Genomic DNA, 19,429 nt, shown 5'->3' on the forward strand with positions numbered 1-19,429 from the left:
AATTCAAGCTGCTTAATCACTAATTGATCTCCTGAGAGAACCATTCGATTTTGCCATAAAACATGGAATGACATTTGGAACTAATTTTATCTAGATTTCAAAGACAGAGTAACACAGCACTTCTACTTTCTGTCTTAGCTTTTTATTTCAAAATCATAAGGACCCTTGTAATTCTTGGTATTTTCTTAATAGTTTAGAATTCAGCAACTCTTTTGGTCCTCATACCTCCATAAAGCTCAGAGTTTTCTGAGAGGTTTCATTGACCCAAAAGAAAGGAGATTTGTGGTGATGGTAGAAGGAATGGAATGGTAGATGGTAGAAAGAATGAGGTTTTTAAAAAGAATCACAGATAGGAAGGTGAGAACGATAGGAGAAAGCAGAAAAATGGGAGGGGAAAATGGTGAGGACGGGGTAAAGAGTCGCTTGCTGGGTTTAATGGTATAGGCTGCTGTGATGGCTAGGTTCATGTGTCAATTATAAATCTTATATTTATAGATATTCTTTCTTGATTCTATTTCCCTAGAGAACTAATACAGCTGCCTCACCTTGCAATATTCCACCGCAACAGTAGGAGTACTTGATAATCTCTTAGGGATAGGGGAGAAAGCAGGAGTCCCCAATCAGTCAATAGAGATCTACCAGAGATCTAGATTCTTCATCTGGTTGCACACCACTCAGCCAGAGCCCATTAATTTCTCCCTATCTGGAACAAGAACTCAGGCTTCAGAGAAATCAAAGGTAGCCCCTGTCTACAAAGCGTGAGGTTTCCTGCTTGTTAAACTGCTCATATTGGGTCTAAAAAATTCTTAATTTTGAGTAACATAGATGACTGAAGTGTACTTTATAGAACTGTTTAATCCTCGTAACTCATGAAACTTCTTTTGGAAAATGGCTGAGGAACATACCACAATTATATTTCCGTGTGTGTGTGTGCGCGTGCAAATGTGTGTGTTTGATGGGCACTGGACTTTATCACTCAACTTTGATAAACCAGAAGCCAAAGAGCAAGGAGAAACAGGGGTTCTGGACAAGCTGTGGTCTAGAGTCTAGATTCTCAATAACTGAGAGTAAATGGGGCACCTATTTCTCTATTTATTTAAGGTGACAGTCTGGAAGAGTAATAGGATATGCTGTATTGTTTAGGATCTTAAACCACTAAGGGGACTAGAATTCACCTCTTCTTTCTCCACCTAATAATAGTTGAACAACATTTATTCTAGAATTAGGTGTATAAACACTCAAATATACCTTAGATATTTGTGGTAATTATCTGCCTTGCCATTTCATTCTCAGAAGTAAAATTGCATTGTACTAAATGTATTGCCACTCTTTAGATGTTCAAATAGGTGGCTGGATTTCTGCTTTTGAAAATCAGATGAGTGATGTTATTGTTCTGAGAGTTATAAAATAACCAAGAGAGAATGGCATTGTGTGGCAGGAACTTTTCCTGCATGCCGTTACTTCAAAAGACCTACCGCCACCTCGAAACAACATGCTCTGTCACCAGAATGCCACTAACTGAAAAGCCGTTGTGGCACTCAGTGGTGCAGCTGCAGTGATGCGGTCTTTTCTAATAAATACAAACAGCTGATCCTACCATGCAGGGTTCTCACTTTGGGAAAAAGAAAAACCTCATATTTTTTTTTGTCCAGATTGTTTTTTTCTATAGCCAGATGTCTCATTTTCGGTTGCCTTTTTTCTGATAGTATCTATTGCTATTGGATGTTCTAGATGGTTTTTTGACCTTTGAGACACCAGAGAGAATGAAGTATAATTTTTTTCTTTGGTGGTAATTTAAACAGAAGAGAAATACGCTTCATGTATATCTATTTATTAGTGCTTCACATAGCAGTTAAATATTTCTGAATTTTTGACTCATTTTCCCTTCCTTAATTCTCATATGCTGGAAACAAGCAAGCAAGTGCTCTAGATAGTGCCCTGGGCTTTGGAGCCATGTGTTCATGATTGTGATTTTGTCTTCTCTGAAAGGATAGGAAATCTTAGATAATTTTGTAAAAAGAGGTAGCTGCATTTCTGCTCTCGAGGTAGAATTTTATTCTTCCAATAACATGAGTTATTCTTATGTTATAAAAGTCTATTTCATTTTGTCTTGAGAATAAAAAACATATGCGCCAAGAGGTGCTTTCACCATATGAACCTATTATATTCAGAAACAGTTTTCATCAAGGCAGAGAAAAAGGAGCTTTATCGTCAAGCACACATCCTGGAAATCCAGTCCCTGACATGGGGTTTTATATGACTTGGCTTGCAGATGATTTTAGCAGATTGTATGAAGCAAGGCAGCTCCTGCCCAGTGAGCAGACTGAATCAGATACTTAATTTGCCCCAATCTTCCTAGCTAGGTTTTTTTTTTTTTTAATTTTACTTGGGTAAGTACAATTGAAGATAAACCAGCCAAGAGAAAAGCTCATATTTCAAAGAATGCTTTTTTGAGCCCAAAATGAGACATGTTAAAGATTGAAAAATGTTTTGTATTTGATTTAGACTTTTCTTCCTTTCTCCAATAAATTTTAAAGTCATTTTAATGATCTTTACCCATGTGTGTTGCATGATTATTTTAGGAATTAAATGATTTTCACCAAGTTTGGTATATATTAAGTAATATCATAAAACATTTCACCCTCTGTTGGAGGACTGGCCAGTCACTGTAAAATAAAATATTTATTTATGTTACAAGTGGCCATATCTTCTTTGCTTTTGCACAAACACTGCTAAGGTTGATACAAGGTTAGTTGATTGGCTAATTTTTCCATATATTCCTTTTCAAGCTGCTTAAAAATATGCCAAAGTCAGTCTCTTGATCACAAGAAGAGATTTTATAACAGGGCAGATAATGGCATGTGGCCTCAAAATACAGTTTATGGAAACTTCTGCTCCAGTATCTAAAAACAGCAAGAGTTCATCTTAGAAGGATAACGAATAGCTCTGTAAGAAAACTTTTGCCTGCAAATTAAATGATAAATGTGGATTATTGTTGCACTAAAATTAACATTAAAACAAAAGCTGGTGCCTGAGCAAATTAAGATGGAGTTTTGAGGGTCAAGTTGAGCACCAAGCAAGGAGTCTAGAATCTAAATATGCTGAGGGGACTTTTCAGTGGCAAAATGCCTGAGGCTGAAGAGAGGCTCAGGTGAAATGCAAGGAATTTGCATTCTCCACGAGTTAACTGGGATTCTTCAAGTGGGAGACTTGTGGAGGGGTTAGCAGGGTTCGTGGAGCGGTTGTCTGGGAACCGGTTGTCTGAGTGTCCTTAACCAGTAAGCATAGTCTGGAGGAGATGAAATATGACATGCAGTGGGCAGTCCATTAATGTCTGTTTCCATTCTGCCATCTGGCTGCCCTGCTTGTGAGGTGGTGAACTGATGGATCCTGTGGAAATGTTGCTGACCACTGGATTATAATAATTAAAGTATTCTGTTGGTCTTAGATAACAAGGGAGGGGACTTCCAGGATGTCCCTCCTCCAATTCCCAAATAAAACAGTAAAGACAAAATGAGGCAAGATAAAACATTATCCAAATAGCAGCCACCACACAAGAAAGGGAAAATAACCCCAGGCTATTCAAAAAGTGGTGGCTAAGGAAAGAAACAGAAGATTCTGATACCACAGGTGGCCCAGATTAAGCTTTCAACTTGTCCTCCAGACCCAGAAGCAATACTGGGAGATGAAAGTAATTCTAGAAAAACCTGAAAATTCTCCCCAAGACATTCCAGTTTGAAGAAGTAGACTTGGGGTGAGTGTGCAAAGTGGAGAAGGCAAAGGAAAATCCTGAAACATAAAATCCTTAAACACCACAGCAGGATTTTACCAGAGGCAGACACAGGATCAGCTGACAGGCAGACTCTGCCCTGTTCCGGGGAACAGAATGGGACCTTAGAAAATGGAGCAAGTCCAGGTGCCCAGCAAGGACTGTCGTTGAGACCATGCACAGCTATGCTTCTCCAACTGTAATCCTTCACTTCACGGAAGTGTCCATTAATACCCAAAACTCAAATTGCAGCTTTGAGTGGCCTCTGATCACACTGGATTAGAGCAAGTAAACCCAAGAAGTTACCCTTGTTCCATTGGTCAGATCAAAAATTGTGTGGCCTCTATGATATAGATCAGAAGATTCTTTAGCACAAAGAGGAACATCATCTATTAGGAAATACTGATATAGACTGATCAACACAGACTTATCCTGGCTAAGTTTAGGACAAAGATTTCTCTGGGGATTCAGAAGGAAAGGCAAATCATTTTCAAAGGGAAAAATTCAGGTTGGCCTCAGACTTTTCCACAATAAAATTAAAAGCTAGAATTAAAAAGTACAGACCATGTAGAGTTTTTTTTTTTTTTTTAATGAGAAATGATAAAGTCATATAAAAAACCCAAGGGATATTGTTGGGATTGGAAACAGCCAGGGCACAAGTTGTTTAAGAAAACAGGGTTTGACAGAGGAGCTGGTTTACCTTAGAAGAGCAGAGGAGAGAAGTTTAAAACTTGAAAAGACAGAGAAGGGGTAGCTCATGAGATTTTACCAGGGAATTATGTGGTTAAGAGAGGCAAGGCTCTTTCAGCGGCATTTCTGTTACAGCATTAGAGACAGATGAGCTGACTGATTGATGATTCGTGGCTCTCAGAAGTTTCAACCTGGAGTAGAAGGAGGTCTAATGGAAAACAGCTTTCCCAGAGATCAAGGAGGGCAAAGGAAATTGAGTGGACTCAGGCTGGGGCTAAAGTGCACCAGGCTCCTGGAGAAAGAAAGAATAGAACAACGTGTGGGGGGCCTTGTTGCCACCTGAGCCTGGATCAAGGTGAGTTGAGTAACTTCTAATTCTAGTCTGTGCCCAACTGAGTTTTGCCTTCCGTTTTTCAATCAGCATTCTGAAATAGCCCCAGTCCTGTGAAATGTTTCTGAAAAAGCCTTGTGGGATCACATGTGTCTGAAGAAATGTTGCTTTTTTTGTACCTTATTCTTCAATTCCAAGGGCACAGTATCATAATAATATTTGGAGAAATCTTGCTTAGAGGAAAACCACTTACTCCCAAATTTCTAAAGTGTATTTGACATCCCAGAGCATATTGGGCAGAAAATAAAAAAAAAAAAAAGTATTTGCAGAGTCCCCTTGAGGGACTGTGGAAAAATGTAGAAATACTAAACTTCCCCACCTGGGGAATTCCTGATATTCTCACAAGCACTGGGGACTACAAATCTAATAAGCCAAGCCCTTGATCTTGGGTCTTGCCTTATGAAACTTATTTCCTGCAAAGGAGAAACTAAGCCTTCTTATAATTATGTGTAAGAGTCACCCCCAGAGAACCTCTTTCGTTGCTCAAATGTGGCCTCTCTCTCTCAACCTGCAAATAAACTCACTACCCTCCCCACTATGGGGGACAAGACTCCCAGGGGAGTAAGTCTCCTTGGCAATGTGGGATATGACTCCCAGGTATGAGCCTGACCCTAGCATCATGGGATTGACAATGCCTTCTTGATCAAAAGGAAGAAAAGAAATGAAACAAAATAAAGTTTCAGTGGCTAAGACATTTCAAATAGAGAAGAGAGGTCATTCTAGAGGTTATTCTTATGCATAATATAGATATTCCTTTAGTGTATTAGAATAGCTAAAAGGAAATACCTGAATCTGTTGAACTGCAATCCAGTAGACTTGATTCTTGATGATGATTATATAACTATACAGCTTTCATCATGTGACCATGTGACTGTGCAAACCTTGTGACTGATACTCCCTTTATCCATTGTTTAGGTGTATGAGTAATAAAATAAAGACAAAAAAACCATATGAATAATAGGGGGGATATGGGGTATGGGGTGTTTTGGGTGTTCTTTTTTATTTTTAGTGTTTTCTTTATTTTGGAGTAATGAAAATGCTCAAAAATTGATTGTGGCAATGAGTACACAACTATATGATGAGACTGTGAGCCACTGATTGTATACTTTGGATGGATTATATGTTGTATGAATATATCTCAATAAAATTGCATTTAAAAACATAACATAATATGTATTTGAGCATAGAATCCCTTTTTCTGTAACAGCTAGGAACAACAAGTTGGAAAATACTGGCATACCATGACATAAAACAATTTTCAAGACAAAAATAAAGTCATTTTAAGATGGTACCTGTTAAAGTGGATGAAGGTAAAGAGAAAGGCTATAGTTTCAGGGCCTGTGAAGGAGAATCTTGCCTTTCCGGGAAACATATTACTTGCTGGTGAAAACAGCCCAAGTGCCTTTTGGTTCAGAGCTGCTGTAGGCTGGATTAGTTAAGGTGACAAACAAGCAGATGAGGAGGGGGCCACGTCACCCTTTGCTTAATAGTCTTAGACCCTGGCCTTATGCATTTATCTGTTAAGATACTTAAATGATCATTCTTAAAGCTAATATATGGAAAAATGAATTTTTGTTCCTTTTTTAAGTATTAAGTATAAGACCAGAACAGAGGTTGAATTGAATATTTCCTAGCAATCTTTACTAACTCTTACAGCAAACCACCAATAAAGGCAGAAATTCTTAACCACACAAACTTTGCAGGGGAGACATATACATTGATGCTCCAGAGGAATCCTTTACTGACTGTCCCAGGAGGCAAAAGGAAACAGAGAAACAGTTCAGAGATCATTTTGATATTTTGGATTTTTAAGATAGCATTTGGGTCTTTGAAACCTTAAGTGGTTCTAGAAAAAAACAGTTACCAGCTCCATTCTCAGCAAGGCAGCAAGTTATATTCCAGCTTATGATTTAAATACTTTAAAGGGCTGAAACGGTCTTCAAGAAAGAGCCTGTATATAATGGTGCTTTTGCATTAAAGTTGTATTCAATTGAGTGCAAGTCTATTGGGCAGAGGTTATCTAATTTGTTAGAGCATTGCTAAGTTTTAGAGAGTATTAATACTAAATTCTGATCAAATAGCCTTTTGTGGGAGGACAAACCTGAGAAATGAACAAGAATTTGTGTTATTTCTGTGCTTCAAATTATATAATGGTAAGCAGACTGGTCTCTGTCTTTATGGAGCTTATGCATAATATTTTAAAAAACGACAGGGAAAGGAAGACGAGTGATGATTGTTTGGATTTCATTTATGCTCGATTTATTATCTTGTGATAGCCTATATTTTCAAGAGGCAGCCCAGCAAAAGCAGGGACATAGGCTTTATAAACAGAGAGATGTAAATCAACCCTGTCCTTGCTTAGTTACATTATGGCTTTGGGCAAATTATCTAACCTCTCTGAGCATTAGATTTTTCAGATAATTCCCATTTCATTGGGTTCTTGGGAGGAAAACCCAGGATAATGTATCTCTGAAACATAACACATCCTCAAAAATGATAAATATTTTTACTGGTTAGTATATCAGATAGAGGCAACAAAAAATGGAGGTTATGCCTGTGGAAGGGGTTTAAAGTATTGGATGCAAATTCAGAAAGGAAAAAATGAGATAGAAGCCTAAGAGAACAGTATTGTAGTTTCGAAAACCTACAGAGATATTAGATGAGGTTTCAGTTGATTTGAACACTACTATAATCACTTCTATTTAAAAATTTACCTTCTAAGAGTAAATCTCTATATTCACCAGGAAAGCATTCTATTATGCTCCAGTCAGTATCAATTAAATCTCAGTAGATAAATATTTGTAATAGAATCTCATTTCTTCAAAAGCATACAATCTCCTTTCTTTTCCAGCTTATTGCAAGCAAATGGATAAGTTTTCTAATTACATCATGCAGCAAATCATTTATTCTGAAGCCATGCTCTATGAAAATTCATGCCTAGCAAGGTATATTTGGGGTATAGCATTTGTCAGGGTTGGACTAAACACTGAATTTAGAAAAGTTATTTCATAGTGGCCCACCCAGAACCATTTTCTCTGGAAGCGATGGATCTAAACAGCTGATCATGATCCATATCAAATTGAGCAACTTGGTTTCTTTCAAGTTGATGGGCCATGGGGAAGGCAAATGCACACCTGAAATAATGACCTTGAAAACTGCTCTTTACGATACCAGTGGCTTGGCACAACTGCTGTCAGTTCTGGCAGGGCTTCCTACACTTCTGTTTGACTAAACCAAATGCTTTCCCTTGACCATTGTCAGTGGAAGGCAGCAAATTCTGGAGGCAACCATTATCCAGTTCCTCAGGGGCATCACTAAGTCCTCTCTACTCTCTTTCTATTGGGAAGGGGGCATCTGAGGAAAGTGGGCAGGGATGGAGATGTAACTTTCAGGGGCTTCTGGTGGCAAACCTCTCTTCTGGCAATCATTGTTTAACTCTGGCATGATTTTACATATATCACTAGCAAACACATCTTACATGTGTAAAGTGCAGTTTCATGATTCCTAGAATAATCTTCATAATACAGAATGGTAAAAAAAAAATATGAGCTGGGAATACAATTCTAATGCTAATAAAGTAATAAAATAAAGACAGTGTTCACTTCTTTTGCTATCACTATTTGCCAGAGATAATGTTAAGCACTCTAAATATTATCTCATTTATTCCTTACAATATACCTGTGAAATAGGTGGTATTATATAAAGAAAGAAATAGACTTTCCAATAAAGAAAACTTTGACCAAAAGAGGTAAAGCAACTTGCCTAAAGACATAACCTTAGCTGATAAATAAATGAGTGGAACTTAAAAGCCAGGTCTGCTAATTCTGAAATCTCTTATTAGTCTCTGCTCTATTTGTAACTGTCGGTTGTCTAAGACACTCTGCATCCTGGTTTGAAATGGAGTCATTAAAACTGCCGTACATACTTTATGGGATATTGTGAGAAATAACTAACAACTAGGAGAGCCCTTTGAAAAAGTTAAAATCGTGTGTGTGTGTGTGTGTGTGTGTGTGTGTGTGTATGTATGTATGTATCTGTAATAATACATGTGTACATAGGTGTTCACTACAAATAGTAATATATACACAAACACCAAAGCATAGACTTTTGTAAACATACACATGGTATAGAGGCAGGATGGTATGTGGAGAAAGTACAGAACCTAGAATCTGCGGACTTGGAAATTAATCCCAGGTGTATGACTTTGGATATGTTAGTTATATCTCTAGCCTCACTTGTGAAATAATAATTTCACTGAATGACCCTTAAAGCACCTTCTCCTTCTGAAGATTGTGCATACAATATTCTCTTATATTTATGTATTTGTATAGTTAGTCAGTTGCCACTAATGACCCAATGTTCTCTAGGGTGACAAATAGTTGAATCTTAGGATTTCTGTTTTGCTACAACAGAAATTTGTCTTTCCCATATATTCAAACTACTATACATGATTTGAATATATACTTTCCAATTTTGGTATATTTTTAAGCTTCTGAAATGGAATACCAGATTACTGAAAATTTTGGGCATGGTTTAGGAAAAGTGCCAGTAAAAGGATCAGGTGTCAACAGACAGAGCTATTAAGAAAATCTCTATGTTCAGGGAATAAATGCTTATTTTATGATATATATACAAGGTTATTTTCTGCAAAATTATTTCTAACAGCAAATGTTTGTACACGATTCAATTGTTAGATCAATTAAGCTAGTCATCCATTTACCAGAATATTATGTAGCTCTAAAAAGAAATTGGTTACTCTTTACTTGTAGAAAGATACCCAGGATTTATTTTTAAAAGAAAAAAAGCAAGAGCCAGAGCTTTGCATATAATATGCTACCACTTGTGTAAAAAATGGGGTGATTAGGATATATATTCATATTTGCTTGGATTGAGAAAGAAATTAAAAAGAGTGATTTTTGTGGGGTAGGGGCTGGAAAGACCCTGCAAATGGCAGACAAGGCCCAAAAAGTGACTTTTTACTATGTATCATTTTATATTTTCTGTTTTTTGAGCCACAATATAATTCCTATTAAAAAATTAATTGGTCTGTTTTAAAATGTGAATGTTTTAAAGGGGCAATATTCAGAATGTAAAGTTCTGAATCAGATTGCTTTCTCCTGACACCAAGCTGAGGTTAGTTTAATTTAAGAGGGTTGGAGTTTTGATTTGTGGAGGAGCTGGAGGAAGAGGGGAAGAGGGCTCATTTTGGAGCACAGAATCTCCTGAGGAATCAAAGCTTGGGAACGGGGTACATTGGTGAGAGGATTTAGAATCTAAACTGCATCAGGAGGCTCTGGACAAGATGCCAACTGGGAAGGGACTGGGGATGGGGGAGGGGAGAGAATTGCAAAAGGACGAGAGAGAGAGAGAGAGAGAGAGAGAGAGAGAGAGAGAGAGAGAAAACACAAGGATAATCTTTGCCTACTCTGAAATTTTGCCTTGGTCCCTCATAGCCTCATTGCACTGAAAGTCCGCTCAGCACTGACTTTGCTTGGCCTGCCCTGGGCCACTGTGCAGAGCCAGAAAGGGAACTTCATAAGCTCATGCAAAAGTGTGACTCCGGACCATGTGTTGCCATAATCCAACCCTGGGAGTGGAGTGAAACAAAGGTGGAAGATGTGGAAGGAAATTTCCAAGAGGTTTCTGCTTAACATCAGAACAATTTTCCTGGCATGAAGTCAGGGCCATAAAATGGAGGTTTGATTGATTCCTTATCTGTAGTACAAAGAAACAGTTTCAAGAGGTCCCACAAAAATAACAGTTCTGAGTTCTGAGCCAGAATTGAAACAAGAAGATGACAGATGAGGGGGAAAATCATTTGTAATAAGCCTGATTCTTTCTAGAAGATGGATGATCACTGGGTCATACAAAATTTGCTTTGCACATGATAGAATGAATGGAGGATTTGATGACTAATCTGTTTATCATCACAGGGAGAATTACTGCGCTCAGGGAATTGACATATTGCAAGATGCCTCTACAGAGCAAAAAGGGGAAACAGAATTTATGCCTGGAACTGCTTTAATTAGACCATAATTTTGTAAGGAGAATATGTCTAATAGTGGTGTGGTCACCTGCATGCATCATTTTTTCCCCTCACAATAAGCAACGGTTGCACATCATTTGTCTCAGCTGTATATCACCTCAGGGCATGACTGAGCTTGTCTCTCTCCTCAGGATGCAGGGTTACAAATTGTTACTGAGTCATTCCGTTTCAATTTATACTGTAGCAGCATCTCTGGTAGCCGTGTTAAACTATTTTACCCAGAGGGAGAATAACATACCACTTCGTCTGTTTTTTTTATTATGGTTTTCAAATACTTGATGAATCAGACAAGTTTAGAAATGGAGAAATAGAAAATAGTGACAATATGAAACACAGAATGCCATTTCATGAGTACTGTTCATCTCTTATTTGGATACTGGGGTTTAGCAGATATATGATGAATTTTGAGGACATTGAAAATCACTTACAGGAGGGTTGTTCAACCTTTGCCCTATTGATATTTTGGGTTGGATAATTATTTGTTACAGGGGATTATCCTGTGCATTGTAGAATGTTTAGCAGCATCTCCAGCCTCTCCGGACTACATACCAGTAGCATCCTCCCACTGGGACAATGGAAGATGCCTCCAGTTTATGCCAAATGTCCCCTGGGGTGGGTGGGAGGTGTAAAATTGCTCCTAGTTAAGAAACATTGATTTAGAGGTTTGCTCATCTTTCTTTGTAATTTCTTTGTGGTAGCAGGGGTGACACACCTCACTCTCCTTCAATAGAAATGAAACTCGACTAAGGAAGTAAATGAAATGCTGATCATCAAGCCAAACCATGTATCAATCAAATGAATGAACATTCCCCCCAAAACCAGCCCACCAAGACATTTGCTAACAGAATGCCTTCACAGAACTAAGGTGTCCTGCCTTCTCAGTTGTTCCACATCAAAGAAAAAAAATGCCAAAGAAAATTCATCACATACACACAAGTACCAGTTATGGAATCATTCCTTGTTGAAATTTTCTCCCAGAAGTTAAAATCTCCTCTGCTGTGGAAAGAAACACACCAAATAGCAAATGAGAAAAGAACTCACTGTTTCCAGAAGTGGCTATTCGGAATTTCGACAGGTCCACGTTTGGTGGTCTGTTGGGTTTTGGTGGAGGGGGGCCCAGGGTTAACAAGGAAGGCAATGGCTTCCGCCTCGGGGTGCCTGGAATCTTATCTCCCTTTTCCTTCTCTAGGCTTTGGCCCCATGGCCCTCCCGCTGTCAGCTTAGAAGGTGACTTAAGGAACTTCGCAGGAGGAGCCCCAGGGGCTGACTCTTCCTGATTCATTTTGCTTAGGAAGATGTTTTTAGCAGCGTCGATCTTCCTGTCTTCCTTATTTTCTTCAGCATTTTTGGAGGATCCTGGGAGAGCTCTGCTTGCTGCAGGTTTTAGTACCACTCCAGGAAAAGGCATACTTGGTGCATCCCCTCCATGGTCTCTCTTTTCTGGGTCTTCCCTTGGTGGTTTTATTAAAGGGCTGGCTTTGGGCTTAGCTCCCGGGGGAACTGGGGGTCCTTTCTGTAGAAACACATTCTTGGTGGGGCTCTCGTCTTCATGGGAGGCTTCGGAAGTCAGGGATGGCTTCTGGCCAAAGGCAGGCTTGGGGAAGAGGGGTTTGGGGTCATGATCCTGTGAGGCTGAGGGAAACTTGCCTTTGACCCCAGCCATGTTTGGAAAAACTTGCTTCTGTTCATTTTCCTGGGCTGGAGAATTAGACCCGGGCTTCGGGCCTAGTGGTTTTAAGTCGTTGTCTTGGTTTATACTATGAAGTGCTGGCTTATTCCCAGGGGGCCGGGGAAACACAGGTTTGCAGTCTTCTTTGGGTAAGTTGAAGGGCTTGTGGCCTACAGGTTTCGTAAATCCCGCTTTCACCTCAGGATCTCTGGTGGCTGGGTTTGCCAGCGTCCCAAATCTTTGACTGACTCCAGTAGGCTTTAGAAATGGGGGTTTGGGCTCCTTGTCAGGCTTTTCCTCTGAAGAAGGTTTCACTCCCAAAGGTGGCTTTGGGGATCCGAACTTAGCTATGTTACCGGGTCCTGCGGGAGGACTGGCATTTCCTTGGTTGTTGAATAAATTCTTTTTTGCTTGTATTCCTGAAGGTGAACTTTGCCCTGTGGCATTGAAGGGTCGTCTGTTGACCGCGACTTCCTCTGTTGGATTGCCGCCGCCTGAGTTAAACTTCGCCATGAGGGACTTCACATCTGCTTTTCCATCCTACAAGCATAGGGAACAAAAACTAGCTGAGAGCCAGAAGTCTCACTTGCACTGTTTAAAATACTATACTTTAAAGGGTTTCCTGGTTAGAGGCCCACAATGCTGCTGATTGGTTAGCAAGATATTGTAACATTTTTCTTCCTCTATGGCAAAATAAGTCGTGAGAGTTTCTTGAAGAGGAAGGGCTATTGTTGGGCATATTCTTTTTCCGACTCATTAATTTTGCTTAAGTAATAACTTACCTTTTCCCTTTCCTCTCACTCTTTAGCCAGCTATCATGTTGGATTTGCCCTAACTTGGTATTTTTCTGATTTTTTTTCTTACTTGAAAAAAATATGGACATGACTAACTAATGACTTCATGTGTTACAGTTAAGACTCAAGTAGAAACAACTTTTAAAAAATGAAAGCAACCTCTTCTGAGATTTGGGCTGCAGGTATTATACATCACGGCCCGGTTTAACAGCTCTCTCTGTGGCTTGCAAAAGTTTTCTTGTTCCCATGGACGTTTCAGTTCTGCAAACCCAGAGATGTAGCAGAAAAACGCACTCCTTTTTGTAAGTATGTCATAAAATGAGGCTTTCTACTTACTTATGGATATGCAGTCCTGATGATTTCTGTGTGCCCGATTTGGCAGGCAGATTATGTTCACTTTGAGGCTTGGTCCTCCCCAGAGGGTCTCATCTGGAGACACACGGGGAAGGTAATGCGGACACGGCAGGGGCTGCTGGGAAACATTTCCAGACCCCTTTCTCCACCACCCTTGGCCCTGCTATAATGACATTTAAAACATCACCCTTTCTCAGAGGTCCTGCTACAGAATCTCTGCCCTACCTGTCTACCCTTCTCTGACAATATAATCCCATTTAACCTGGGAGAATGAACAGTGTGTTTGCCCTTCCTTTCAAAAGAAAGGTGTTGCAATTTTCTAGTGCTGTTTGAAATATTTAAAAATCAAAGGCTTAAAAAAATAGGTGATTTTTTTTAAGCGTCCATGACAGTTTCCTTTTTCGTGCTTTAAAATTCACCAAGAAAGTGTCCCCCTTCTTCCTGTCCCCACCTCTTATTGCCACACACCCAAACACGTTTCATCTTTCAAGGCCCCACTCAAATACCACAAAACCAGATCCTGTCCAGTTGGGAAGATTTGCTCCCTCTTCTTAACTCATGTAGCGTTTTGGTCACTCCTACCCTCCTATGCTATTTCTTCTTATAACGCAAACGCCACCATCTAGTGTGTAAATAGTGTGCTTGATCCTGAACCAAACACATTACCCATGTCATTCCATTTCATTCTGGCAGCAATCCTAAGTGGCTGGCATTATGGAACTCCATTTCACAGGAAAGAAAATAGAGATTGAAAACACAGGAGGCTGTCATGGGTAGAGCATGGCAACTTGGTTTGGATTCTAGTTTATCAGAAGCGCCTCAGGTGTATCATCTGTAAAATGGGGATAATAACATCTATCTTCTAGGACTGTCATGTGAATTAGTAATGGAATTTTTAAGGCGTCTGCCTGACCCACAGCATAAGTGCAAGAAATGGAAACTATCATTATTATAAATACTAAGTAGCACATTTAAGGCCTCACTGCCAGGAGCAGCAAGCACAGGGATGCAAATTCTGGGCTGTCTAGGGCTCCAAGTTCTGGAAACTGTGTCTTAATTCCTTTTTGTACCCACAAAGCACCTAGACCAGGGCCTTGCACCCTCAGGAACCCAATACATATTTGGGGAAGGAAGGTTGGCATTGAGCTGCTTACCTTGCATAGTGATTTGCAAAGAAATGGTGCCTTAAGAGTTTCTCTCCACACCAAGCTACAGCGCATGTGTATTTGTGGGGGTAAGGGGCCGGGCAGGAAGAGAAAACCAGATAAAAGCAGTATTTTCCAGCTTGAATTTTGTATGTTTAATTCACTACCCCATATCTGAGTCACTGAAAAGTCCTTTTTTTTTTTCTACTTTGCCCCCTTTACCATTTTTCCACCCCCAAGGTTTCCTTACATCTTCCAGCAATCCCTGAAGGTGACATGCAGGAAGATGACAGAACCAAGGGGGAGTTCTGGTATTGGAGGAGGAAATAGGAGAAGGTGGGCCCTTTTCTGTCCCTCCAGGGAGACCACAGACTCCCTACAGAAGACTCCAAATCTTAGCAAAGCCCAAGCAGCACAAAGAAGCATCAAATACTCAACTTTGCTTGGTACCTAGAAGGGAATCTCTCTCTGGGGAAGATGTCTTTTATTCTAGATTTATAACAAGAGGCTAAGAGCACAGATTCAGGAGCCAGGTGGCTGAGCGTGAATCTTATTAGCTATTTGGCCTTGGACAAGGTACTTAAATTTTCTGGGCCCCAGTTTGCTCATTTCCATAATGGGAAAAATAATAACAGTGCATCCCCACAGGGCTGGTAGGAAGATTAAGCAAAGGAATATTTGTAAGGCACTTTAAAAAGAGCCTGGCACCTAGGACAGTTTCCTATTTTTATAAAGCAGGTAAAACCTTAGAAATTGTCTAATCCTCCTCCCTCACTGGTGAGAAAATAGGAACCTGAAGAATTTTTAGTGACATTCTAATTAATTACAGCAACCTCAAGTCTTGGATTTTGTGGGGGTAAATACAACTTTAAACATGGACGCCCATTGTCAATCTCCATGTCCTGACTTTTGGTTTTGGAAACATGGTAGTGGTTGGGTTGGAGTTGGAAGCCAAGCCTCTTGGCTGCCCATTCAGACTCCAGGAGGTGGTGCAGGTTGTGGCAAACAGCTCAGGCTCTGGGGTTATCTATCTGGATTCAAACCTCAACCTTGCCAATTACCAGCTGTGTGATGTCTAGCAAGTTATTTAACCTCTCTGAGGCTCAGTTTGCTTCATTTATAAAATGGGAGTAATAACAGTATCTATATCTCACACGGTTGGTTTTTTTTTTTTTTTCTTTAATAAGGATTAAATGAGTTAACATATGTAAAGTTCTTAGCTCAAGAATTGCACATAATATATATCCAGGAGTGTGGCCAGGCAGCTTGGACCGAGCAGGGCTTTCATACCAGTGGATTGTGTAAAATACATTGCCTGTGTCTTGTCTTCTGTTTACCATGGCTTCTTCTGATATCCAGGTGAAAGAACTGGAGAAGCATGCCTCAGGCCAGGCCTTTGAGCTGATTCTTAGCTCTCTGTCAAAAGAATTCATCCCAGAATTTCCCCTTTCCACTCCAAAGAAGAAGAATCTTTCCTTGGAGGAAATTCAGAAGAAGTTAGAAGCTGCAGAAGAAAGACGCAAGTCCCGTGAAGCTGAGGTCTTGAAGCAGCTTGCTGAGAAATGAGAGCATGAGAAAGAAGTGCTTCAGAAAGCAATAGAAGAGAACAACAACTTCAGTAAAATGGCGGAAGAGAAATTGACCCACAAAATAGAAGCCAACAAAGAGAACCGAGAGGCACAAATGGCTGCCAAACTGGAGCGTTTGCGAGAAAAGATCAAGCATGTTGAAGAAATACGGAAGAACAAAGAATCCAAAGGTCCTGCTGATGAGAGAGAAGCTGACTAATTTTTTCTGAGAACTGACTTTCTCCCCCTCTCCTTCCTAAATATCCAAAGACTGTACTGGCCAGTGTCATTTCTTTTCTTCCCTCCTGACAAATATTCTAGAAGCTGATGTAGGACTATATAGGTAGATCCAGACTGTATGATGTTGTTTTAGGGGCTAAAAGGGAGAAACTAAAAGTGTCTTACTCTTTTTCTAAAGTGTTGAGGTCTTTCTAATGTAGTTTTTTTTTTTATTGCATCTTTTCTACTTCAGTACGCTTGGTGTACTGGGTTAATGGCTAATACTGTATTGGCTCTGTGAAAATATGTTTGTGAAAAGAGTATGTAGTGGCTTCTTTCAAACTATTAGCTGCTGAATATCTGTTCACTTTTAAATCCCAATTCTGTCCCCATTTTATCAGATGCTACTGTACTTGAACGGTTAATAAAACTGCACAGTGCTGTTGAAAAAAATATATATATCTCCAATGATAGCCTGCCATCATTGTTTCACTAATTCACCAGTCACATGGCATCATTTCCTTCAGATGATCAAATTCTGAATTACAATCATCTATGTTACTAATTTAACTGAGTCTGAGTGGAACCAAAGTACTCCTGGGTAACGTAATAGGGTTATCATGCTTGAGTTTGGTGTCTCCACACTCTGAAACTTCTTCACTAGATATTGAAAGATAGGGAAATAAGGAGCAGTGAGTTCCCATGTATGGCACCTTGAAGACACAGGAAAGAGCTCCTGAACTTAGTAATATGTCTGGAAAATCAATACACTAAACCTCTACAACCATTTATCACTTAGATCGACTTCTTAGTTTAGCTTTAGAGATTATTTGATTGTCATCATAAATGTATTAGATTAAAAATTTCAATACCCAGATCCACCCTTAATCTTAATCTTAATAAAATGCTAGTTTTCTTTCTTAATGACATGATAGAAAGGCAAACATCATTTAAAAAATTAACAATCTCCCATTCTAGTCTCATTGCAGATTGAATATCCATTCTGTTCTTTAGGGTTCTTTTTGCTTAAAAAAAATTTAAAAGGGGGACAATGTGTCAATGTATAATAAAGTGAAAAGTAAGTCTCCTCCAACCTCTGAAACTAGTCCCTTTTACTCTCAAAATTGACCTGCTCTAAACCATAAATAGATTGTGACCTTATCCAGTTCTCTTCTGTAGAGGCAGCCTCTGTTATCATTTCTTATGTATATTGCTAAACTATGCCTATGGAAATATATATGTGTGTACATACAAACAACACACACACACTCACATTCCCATCCTTCCAACCTCTATTTTTACATAAATAGAAACTCCTGCTCTCTATCTTACATTTTTCCAGAGCTGGTAATCAGGTGATACACACCAGTACAGTTGGATACATGGTTGGCAACTATTCTGATTGGTAGGTACTTGTGCCATTCCAGTTGTTAAACATTCAAGATTAACTCTGCTGTTTTTTCCCTTGGTGATTGATTCCTATCGGTGCATATTGATTCTTAGAATCTTTTTTAGTTTCAGTTATTTAAAGTTTGGGATTCTATTTAAGAAGAGGTATTTCAACATCTGAAAGACCTCAGATTTTAGGATATTTTAAGTAAAACAAACATTTCATCTCAAATTACTTGAAAATTCTCTCCCAAAGTAACTTGAAGCAATTTATTATTTTATCTACCCATCATGTATCTATATAATGCTTAGTCCAAACTACTCACAAATATTGCTGTAGAATTACACAGCTGTAATTGTAGAAATTATTTTGATAGAAATAAATTCCTTTGGTCCCCACATATTTTTCCTCTCTTCAGAATTATATATCTTCACTAGTATAAACTTATCACTTTTGCCACAGTTCCTGGTTAGATGACTGTCAGCATAAACACTTTAGCTACATCCTCTGAGTTTCTGGTTAACAATACTAGATTTCAGAATATATTTTTGCTTTTAGCTGTCTCATAAAGGGAATGATCCAAGTCCCTAGGTAAACCAATGCTGAGATGTCCTACAGACAGATGTCAAGAAACTGTGCATTTAAATGTTTTCTTCTGTAGCCAGCTAGCCTACATATTTTTCATAAGGAAAATTAAAGATACCCTGCATCTGTTATTAGGAACAGAGTTTTAAAATTTTTATAGTATTCATGCTTTTTAATGTATCTTGGATATTAAGCCACTCCAGTGATTCTCACCTGGGGCAATTTCATCCCCCAGGGAAGAGTTGGCAATGTCTGGAGATATTTTTGATTGCCAAGACTGACTGGGGATGCTACTTGCATCTAGTGGGTAGGGGTCAAGGATGCTGCTAAACATCCTACAATGCACAGGACAGCATCCCACAAGAAATAATTGAAAAGTTGAGAAACTCTGAGCTAATACTATTAGTCTAGGACTGTTGAAAATACCTCACCAGAAAGTCAGCTTTAATGTTTTCTTAATAATAGAGTACACTCTACACCCACAAATAGCTGTACAGAAAATAAACAATACAAAAAGGCTACCACTAGAGATCATTTTTAAAGTTACATGTCTTTGAAAGTCTCATCTTTAGTGCATTTTATAAAGTATAAAATAAATAAAACACCCATGAATTGTGGGTAGCCAATGAATATAAAATGAATTTGAAGCCTGATTTTACCCCCTTAAGATGTGGTTGTGTCACTTTTGCAAATAAAGCAAGAAGAGAATGAACAACTCCTGTGGATGTGGTTATTCTTCCTTGGATAGAGATCATGGAAAAAGAGGATAAAATGACCTCACTTGATTGCAAGCGATACTTATAATCATG

The 19,429-nt window shown here is 39.1% G+C and overlaps 1 protein-coding gene and 1 pseudogene across 6 annotated transcripts in view; one reads left to right on the forward strand and one right to left on the reverse strand.

Annotated features, from left to right (window-relative positions):
- FYB1 (FYN binding protein 1) overlaps nt 1-19,429 on the reverse strand; it is a 203,536-nt gene that overhangs the window by 109,762 nt on the left and 74,345 nt on the right. For 4 of the 6 annotated variants that reach the window (XM_037798838.1, XM_037798841.1, XM_037798836.1 and 1 more), the window contains exon 2: nt 11,938-13,105. In XM_037798838.1, coding sequence (XP_037654766.1) covers nt 11,938-13,078 — 1,141 coding nt within the window. In that variant the 5' untranslated portion in view covers nt 13,079-13,105. Of the gene's footprint in view, nt 1-11,937; nt 13,106-13,347; nt 13,452-13,695; nt 13,733-19,429 lie in introns of those variants that run through there. The other 2 variants (XM_037798839.1, XM_037798840.1) reach the window with 2 other exon arrangements.
- LOC119505925 lies at nt 16,197-16,792 on the forward strand (annotated as a pseudogene).

Source organism: Choloepus didactylus, chromosome 11, assembly GCF_015220235.1.
Source record: "Choloepus didactylus isolate mChoDid1 chromosome 11, mChoDid1.pri, whole genome shotgun sequence".
Classification (NCBI taxonomy): Eukaryota; Metazoa; Chordata; class Mammalia; order Pilosa; family Megalonychidae; genus Choloepus; species Choloepus didactylus.